The 9,164-nt window shown below is 44.8% G+C and overlaps 1 protein-coding gene across 2 annotated transcripts; it reads right to left on the reverse strand.

The window, feature by feature from the left end:
• Positions 1–946: 946 nt before the first annotated feature.
• On the reverse strand, positions 947–5,724 carry LOC100284013 (uncharacterized). 2 transcript variants are annotated; one of them, NM_001159477.2, is made up of 2 exons: positions 5,338–5,724; positions 947–1,298 (listed from the first exon to the last, which is right to left on the reverse strand). In NM_001159477.2, the coding sequence occupies exons 1-2, from the start codon at positions 5,582–5,584 to the stop codon at positions 1,222–1,224; spliced, it is 324 nt and encodes a 107-aa protein (NP_001152949.1). In that variant the 5' UTR covers positions 5,585–5,724; the 3' UTR covers positions 947–1,221. The 2 variants fall into 2 exon arrangements, with proteins under 2 accessions (NP_001152949.1, XP_035817372.1); XM_035961479.1 differs by having other exon boundaries at positions 947–1,311; positions 5,338–5,721.
• Positions 5,725–9,164: the final 3,440 nt, after the last annotated feature.

Below are 9,164 nucleotides of genomic sequence, written 5' to 3' on the forward strand. Positions count from 1 at the left end.
CAGGCTCGTGCTGGGTCGGGCCGTGCCACCCGTTTGGCAATCTATACTCTTGAGATTCCATTCTAGCCCTACATCTGACATGAATTTGCCCTGATTTTTACCTTACAATATGTAAGCGCCTCGTGAGTGTAGGCGTAAAACCTTGCGAACCTTGGATCTCCTACCCTTCTATATGTTATATCACACAGCTCCTGCTAGTGTTTCAAAACAGAAAACAATCGTCACACAACACTTTTAACACATTTTAACATGCACGCAGAGGAGCTACACGTCATTATATTACTCCGAAGAAGAAAAGGAGCATTGGCGACTTATTATAACCTAAAAAGAGGCAAACAACACATTAGAACTTGCCACATACAACGGTAGCACATGAGGACATGAAAGGCGATAAACTACAGAGCTATTTAGCTCCCACCATACACCGAAGTATAGTTTCTTTTACTTTTTCTCGTGATGCTACCAAAACTAGGTGAGACTTCCTCAAACACATACTAATCTAAAGACAACCTAGGATCTTTACTCCACTGTCCCTCCCTCCCTCCCTGGAGGCGAGATCCAGATTTATTTTGCCTGGGAGATCCAGATTTGAGATACCAGGGTTGTAGAGCTGGATGATAAAAAATCAACATGCATTGAGCGTGACGGTTTTGCTGCCACGCTATGACGACCCAACCCTTGCCAGGTCCAGCCGTGCAAGAGCAGTGCGTACACAAAGGCGCAGCTCAGTGTAGAGATCTACAGAGTAGGCGAGGCGACAGTCTCATAGGATAATAGGCAAGGATGAGACGGATTCTATAAATGCAGACAAAAAGCTCAATTGTCCATTGTCCTTTGGATGGTGGCACGTCTGCCTGCCCCCTTCGCCGTCGTTTCAACGTCCGGCCAAAGGACGCAGGACCCGTATCTCCAGCACCTCACGCTCTCGCAAACAAGACAACAACAATGATCAAGTCCACGGCACTGCAATTTTCCTATTTGCATAATTCCTCATCATACAGTCGATTTTCAAAAACCTCAATAGCCGTTTCACACTACTTTGCATCGAAGACACCGGTACCTTGGTGCCGCTAAATGCTCTCAGTAATAATAATAATAATAATAAAAGCAAAAGTGTGAAGCTACTAAGTGCACCAGTATGCAACACAAGAATCAACCGTTGCAAACTGGTCTTATTTTACTAGCATGAAGATGGTGACCTACTTCAGCAATGCTAGTGACCTACTTCAACTTTGAAAGGATCTCCTCGGAAGGAACTTCCAGTGTAGCTCCAGCATGAACACTCTCAGGCTTCACAACTGCAAAGCAGAACTGTACATATTAACGATCATAATGGACCGAAAAAAAAAACTAACGATGCCAACATGAAAGTGAAACATTTTTTTACATCAAATGTAGGCAATCTTCACAGTACCACTTGTATAATAAAACATAGCAAGATCCAGTTTTAAGGATCAGCGTACTATATACAATTATGTGATATGGTAGTTATCACTGCTTTACTTCAGTATACGCAGCATAAACTGATACCAGTTGAAAGACTGTTTTGTGTTTGGGTAAAGAGACTGAAAGACTGTTTTGGCAAACCATGAAGCTGTCAGCAATTGGTTTTCTTGACAGGCTAACACTGCAATGATGCTCAAACGAGATTACGAGAATAAGACCAGATTTTTAATTATTAGTCCCCCCCTTCAAAGAAATAGAGGGGGTGAGATCTAGCGGTCCACCTGGGAACACATACAACATGCAGTACTAATAGCTAACGGATTGCTGGTTTGCTAAAGACAAAATACGGCTAAGGAATACATTGAACCCATCAGCGGATCTTGGATTCTTGATCTTCAACACTTAGGTAGTGTTTGGTTTAGGACCAAGGTGGAACGGAGCAACTCCAAAAAGAGAAGTATTCCCCTAATATGCTGAATCCCACCGCTTCCCAAAACTATCACCGTTCCATTCTCAGAAACTGGAACAGAGCCATTCCGGCCAACTAGGTTCCAGAACCAAACACTACTTAAGTGCAACTCTTGCACATTCAGAAAAATGTGTCTTGCTCCAAACTACAGTGCCCCATTTGTCATGAGACTTTAGCTTTCGATTGAACAACTCTAAAATTTTGTTCGAAATGAATACCATTGGTAAGTTGACAGCCACTAAATGGTTCTCTTCATTTACCCAGCGAAAAAACTGTGGCTTCATCTTTCCCTCCATAGGATACAGTCTTCCAATATAATCAATGGTGCCAAACCTAAAATACATGTGTCCTAGTGGCAAGATAAGAAGGGATATATAGACAAAATCTGGATTGTGTCCTACAGGAGAAAACAAGTCTAATCTTGTTATGTGGGCATTCGAGTAGTGACCTTCTCTGAAACATTAAGGGCATTTCAATCACTTACATGACAAAATGTCGTATACAATCCTGACTGGCTTGTATTTTTAAATCATAGATACCAAACAGATGACATGTTTTAAATCGCAAAAAAATGTCCATAAGAATCCTTTCTAGGGAGACTTTCAGTGAGCCATTTGTTACACTTATGCACTCAAAGCCCAAGGGATATATGCTCCCACTGGTAACATGTTGGTGGATTAGTTTCTGCCAGGAGTCTTCACGGCATTTGTCTACACAAATTCAGATCAGCAGTAGGGGAATCACCACTTACAACAGTTCAAGGGCCAGCTTAGAAAATGAGCTCATGCCCTGCCATTGTGCATGATAACTCCACTTGTTCGCGCACATTAGCTGCTTCTCACACAGCAATAGAGCTGACACTGAGTGAGAACTGAGAAGCTGCCAAACTCTCTGAAGGACTATAGTAAACATGTGGGGAACTTGGAGGCATACAATACACAGTAAGATGGTGTTGATTATTTAGAACACTCAGTAGTTGGGGTAACCAGGGATTTATGCAAAAACATGGTATACCTACAGAAGCAAGTCACTGGATTCCTTAATGATGGCTTCCAGCACCAACTTCATGCTTCCATGCAATTAATCAAATAAATAATAGCATCACTTAGGTCCTGTTTGCAAGCAACCTAGTTTTTAAGAATCCAGTTTCTATCTCTAGTTTCTAGAAAATGGTTACTGGTTTACGAAAAAAAACTGATCTATGGTGTTTGGAACCACCCCAGTTTTTATAAACTAGTTTTAGCTAAGAAAGGCTAGCTTCTTGGTTTTTAAGAAACTGGGAATCTAGTTTCTATAAACTAGGACATAAACTGGTATGTTTGGAACGACCTCAGTTTTTATAAACCAGTTTCTTAAAAACTGAGTGCTTCCAAACAGGCCTTTAGCTGAAGCAGTATATAACAATAATAGATCAAGTTGGAGCATCTTAAGCCCTGCTCTTCTTTTGCAGAATGACATGAATCGAACCTTTTTTAGAAAGGCAAATCCACAACTATCCCTTACATCTTTAACTCTATTGGGTGATTGTGTAAATGTGTAATTTCACACTCAATGGCTGATGGCCCTAAGGCTTAAACGATGCCAAATTACTTAGGCCTAAGATTGTGTTCCCTGTGGGGCTAGTGTTTACTGTTCAGATAAAGCTAAAAGCTGTGAAGTTGTAGACATGGCAAAGGTTTTGTAAGCAACATGTTACATAGGTTTGAGTCATACATTGTAACCATCATACTGAAATTTACAAGCCAGTAGTGAAGCAATAAATCCAGAATATGGCATAGGCAGGCCAATCTTGTATGAAGGCCCTCATTTCTCATGAGCAATATACTGTGCTACTCTCTGTTTACAAATCGTCCGACTAATCGCGATTAATCGCGATTAGTCGGGCTGGTCGCCTGTAAGCGGTCGACCAGAGGGACGACGCGATCAGGTTTCCTGGTCGTCCTAATCGTCGCTTAATCGTCCAAATCGGTCGATTAGTCGTCCGATTAGCTAGGTTCTGGTCGACCAGTGCGCGTGGGCTAAATGTGGCTGTGCTATTGGGCTTCACCGTTTTTTTGGCCCAGTAGCCGCATCGCGCATACATCTGTTGGCGCCCTAAACCCTAAATCCTCCCTGTGCCTGCGCCCCTCTCAAGTTTCTGTCCGGCGGCTGCTGCTCTAGCCTCCAGTCTCCACCGTCCACCATCGCCGGCGGCTGCCCCTCTCAAGGTCGTCCCTGCCCCCTGCTCATCTACAAGGAACAAGATGAGCTCGTCATCCGAAGGTCATCCCTGCTCCCCTCCTTCCCCCTTGTCTGCGCTCTGCACTCTGCAGTTTTACATTCTGCGCTAGGTAGCAGACTAGCAGGGAAAGCTGCTGCTAATGCTTTTTGCTTGGATGCTGATCTGCTCTAGGTAGCAGACTAGCAGGTACTCTATATTGTTTCACACTTTCACTTATGTTATGTTACATTCACTTCCAATTGAAAGCTGCTACTGTTATATTTCAGTAATTCAGTTCCGAACTTCCAATTTAATTTCAGTTCTATATGGCTTATATGCCTAGAAATACATATATACATATATATATGGCTTATATGCCTAGGAATATACATAGGACGACTAGGGACGACCAGAGGCCGACCAGAACCGATTAGTCGGCCGATTAGTCGCCCTAATCGCGATTAGGCGCCTGGTCGGTCCTGTCGGTCGACTAGCTGGTCGCCCGACTTGAAATCAGTGGTGCTACTCTAAATGCATCTGATACATAGAGAAACTGTCAGAGATCTCTGTAACTACTCAAGTAATCCCTTAAGTAATATGTCATCAAATGTTACATGTGAAGTCCTAGATAGTTAATAAATCCATGAAGACTATTGTTTTATGTATATGGTAAAAATTGCAACAGACACAACAAAATTTGTGTACAATATGACCATCTAAGCCTGTTTGTGTGCTCAAATACATTTACCACTTACTAATCCCACATGCCTACTCGAGATTCATCACATCTCCTAGGGTGAAGTGCCAGTGTCCCTTCAAAATAGCAGGTCCAATAGGCACTCTCCTTTTTAATAATTTTGCACCTCTCAGCAGCCATAACAATTTAAGAAATCTCAGGACTGTTACAGTATATTAGTTATGTACTAACTAGTTTAAAGATCATGGACTCAAATGGTTAGTGGTTACCCTCCTACTCCTAGCCTCTATTTCCATCTAATTTGCACCTACTCAAAACCCTACCTCATAGCACAAAACCAAGCTAAATGTTTCCTCATAAGGCTGGTTAAGGCCGCACAAACGGGCTGGCCAGAGCCAGATCGTATAATTCGTAATGGATGGGTGACCAATGCACCACCAACTACCAATTTCTTCGAACCAATTAGAAGCCCTAGATCACAAACAGGTGGGGGAGGGGTGACTGGCAAGCACTATCGAATCGTACCGAAGGATCCGGAGGGTGCGCGTGTGGCCTGGACTATCATATGGGTGATGAAGTGCGCCGCCTCGCGGGCGTCGGCGAGGGCACGCGCTGCATCGTCGGAGCCCGGGGTTAGACCACGGTGGTCCTCAAAGCGGCGCCGGATCTCCACCGCAGACTCCTTCAGCATCAGCTGGTCGCCCGCGAACGTCCGCCGCGCCGCCCGCAGCACCGCCCTGTAGGCAGCCAAACCTTCCGCTGCCGCCGCCATTTTTCGCGAGCAGAGAGGTCGACTGGCCCTCCGACGCCGTGATGGTACAAGAGTTGGCGGCCTCTTTGCAAAAAGAGATTACTCTCAAGAAGAAAATGAAAAAGTTCCGTGCAGAGCATCCAACCTGTTAAAAAACATTTGCGAGTGTAGCATAAAGTCTTCTCAATTATTTATAAGGAACAATTGGATCTATACCATTAAAAGATCCAAACTTTAGATATATACCATGGACCCCACATGTCATTGACTCATGTGGACCCACATGTAAGTGAGATAGTAATAGTATGGATCCAAAGTGGTGATCTTTTAATGGTATGGATCCAAATTTCCCTATTTATAATCATAAACACAGGAGATATAAAGATATAAACTATTAACAATTTTGCCATTATCATCAGTATGTCGTCTAGCCCGCAAATCATAGACACGAGATGATATAATAAGAGAGTCAAAACATAGAGTGTCAAAATAGCAAATTTCTTCAAAGATATATGATAGATTTGTATTCTCATTCATCTATTTTGTTCACTGGTTACAACAAATAGTGGTATCCTCCTCTATATATAGTGCAAAGTTAGAGTTTCAGCTAGATGGGTCACATGGGTCTTCGGGATTCAAACTGGTTTCTTAACGCTCCCACTTGGCCCTCTTGTCGCGAGATGCACTTGTCTCAAAACTCCACAAAAACCTAGTAGGAAAAATTTGGAGAAAAAGTACATATTCACGTTTGTTGTGTTGCATGATTTGCCTCATTAAAAACCTTATACGAGAAACTTCTATTCAAAACTCTCTTGATGGAAAAAGAGTGCAAAACACACTTTTCTTCATTTAATCTTCAAGGTTATAATTAAGTACTTGAACTTCTTGCTCAAGATTCAATTTAGGAGTATGAAAATTTCTCTCCTGAGAACTACACTTTTAATTCTTATATAATTGCTTCAAGTCCATCCTTTTAATGATGGATGCATTGCTTAAATGGAGATCTACAAGATCCTCTTGTGACTTATTATGCAAGATTCTAACGTGGTTCATCATATGCCTTCTTGACCATATATTAATGGAGTTTTCATACATAGCACATATCCTAGCATTACTTATGCAACACAAGCTTTTTTTATTTCATAAGTTGGTAGTGGGGATTCCTTAATCCATGTCGCTTATATCGAGTGTTTCTTATTCAAAGTACACATGTTCACAAAATATTTATGCTAGTCTTTGGTTCCCATATGATTTTGTCATTATTGACACAAAGGTGTACTTTCTGACTTCAATTCAATTCTGAATTGCCACAAAGGGAATTCACATTCACATTTAGATTCATTTCTTGATCTTTAATTTCAAAATTTCTCTACCCTTTGGATATATTGGAGGACATTCATGATCCATATACATGGTATTTGCTTATACTTGGTGCCATTACCGATCCAACATGACATATAGAGTGTCTACCTTTGGTGTATCAGCATGGTATTTCCTCCCCTCATCCTTAGGTTCTTATAGGTCTAGGTTCTTCACAAATGACCGACTAATTAATAGTATTTTCATAATACATATTTCTATATTGAAACCCTTTCAACATGATAAGGTATATGTTTCAAATATTCACTCAAGCATGCCTCAAACTATATGCCTAAGTTGTGGCTTGCTCATACTTTAAGTATGGTTGCTTCTTTTCATCATTATTTCAATACTTGTGGTAACTTTTAGAAGTTACACTATGCTTACGTTATGGGCAATGACACTTCTATGTGCCTATAAATATATATAAAGCCCAAATCCAAATATTTTCTTTATCTAACCATCATTTTATTCAACTCAAGTTGATTTCTGCCACTGAGATAAACATTCTTACAAATGAGATAATGCCCATGATTAGGAAAACAGATCTTCAAGACTGTCGGTACCCTGAAACAGGGGTATCTCTTACTACTGTATGAAGGCGCGGTGTCCACGCGGCTATTTCTAGTCGCGTGGCAAACAACACCCGACCCCACCACGCGGACGGCTCCGGGGCCGCCACGTGGCCAAAAAAGGCGATATGCTTCAAGGCATCAGCAGTGGGTCCGGACCCCCATGGGAAGTACCGAACCCCTGTACGTACGGACCGGACCTCCGGGTAAGGTCCAGAACCTCCACGGGCGTGCCCGGACCCCCCTGTGCAGGGTCCGGGCCACTCACAACAGGGTCCCAGGGTACTAGGACAAAGAGTGTCCGGACCTTAGTCAAGGCCAGGCGGGGGTCCGGAGCCAACACGTGTCCGGACCCTATCGCATACGCATCTGCTCCCCGCTCAGACGGAGACCCGATGCTGCTACGTGGCCAGCTGCCCGCGACGTAAGCCAGCGGGCGGAGCCTGACGTAAGGCCTCTGGGCCGCACGTCCTCTACATTTATTGCGGATAAGGCGTGCCGCCTATCAAACTGGAAGGTGATGTGCTGCCTTAGCATTTAATGTGCCCTGTCCACTCCACTGGCAGGCGATGTGCCACCTCGGCATTTAATGTGCCCTGTCCACTCCACTGGCGGGCAGCGACCAGGCCACTCTGCGGGCGGCATGCCTGTCCATTTCGTTGGTAGGCAGTTCGCCTGTGCTGCGGCATACACTGTGTTCATCATGGCTCGCGCGTTACCAAGGGAGCAGCCGCGAGATATTAATACTATATGGACTACGGACATTATGGCACTCGGGGATCTTCTGGACGACACTGGCATTGGATACTTCTATATGTATTCCCTTCGTTTTACCCCTGGGCCCGCATGTCGGGGCCTAGCACCCTTGTACGTGCCCCCCTTGAGCTATAAAGGGGAGGGCACACGACGTTGAAAGGTAGACCCAATTGAGGCTCAAGCTCACTTAGACTCTCAAGCTCTCAAGCGCAATACATCACACAGTGGAGTAAGGTATTACGCTCCGGCGGCCCGAACCACTCTAAATCCTTGTGTGTTCTTTTGTTCTTCCCGATTCCATATAGCAGGCAAAACGCTTAGGCCCCCTCCTCATCTTAGGATTTAGGGCGGGTGCGTTCCGCCACCCGGCCGGAGAATTCCCTCTCCAACATTTGGCGCGCCAGGTAGGGGGCTTAGGCTTTAGGTTTTTGCTTGTTCTCCTGCTCGACGCCATGGTTCACATCGTTGAGCACCATGATTTCTTGCCCGAGGATTTCATGGTGGAGGAGGCGGCAGCCTCTCCCACACCGCTTGCCACCAACCTCCCTGCACCTGGTGCAGCTACTGCTGTGCACTCCGCACAGCAGCACACTCCTGCGCAAACGTCCAGGGCGTCTAGGGTAGTGCCTGGGGCGCTGTCTGCGGCCAGAGAGTTGCTGCGCCACCCTCCTAGCTCCATGGCCTCACTGGGGGCCATGAAGCAGTGGCGCGATGATGTCGACTGTCTGCTCGGCATGGCACACTCTGGCTCAACCAAGCCTAGGCCTCGGTCGTCCCGGCGTCAACATGAGGCGTCGGCGTCTGTGCGCTCGCCCTCGGGAGGGCCGCACCGACTGAGGACCTGCGGGCGGAGCTCAACCGCCGGCGGGTGGGAGAGGATGCTCCATTCTCTCTGGAGAAGTCTAACGACCTGT

The sequence above is a fragment of the Zea mays genome, chromosome 8 (assembly GCF_902167145.1).
Source record: "Zea mays cultivar B73 chromosome 8, Zm-B73-REFERENCE-NAM-5.0, whole genome shotgun sequence".
In the NCBI taxonomy this organism is placed as follows: Eukaryota; Viridiplantae; Streptophyta; class Magnoliopsida; order Poales; family Poaceae; genus Zea; species Zea mays.

Bases quoted from the DNA above. Each gene is read 5' to 3' on its own strand.
- LOC100284013 (NM_001159477.2), bottom strand. From the start codon at position 5,584: ATGGCGGCGGCAGCGGAAGGTTTGGCTGCCTACAGGGCGGTGCTGCGG. The intron at 1,299-5,337 runs GTACGATTCGAT...TCTGCTTTGCAG, and splicing joins CGCACCCTCCGGATCCTTCG to TTGTGAAGCCTGAGAGTGTT.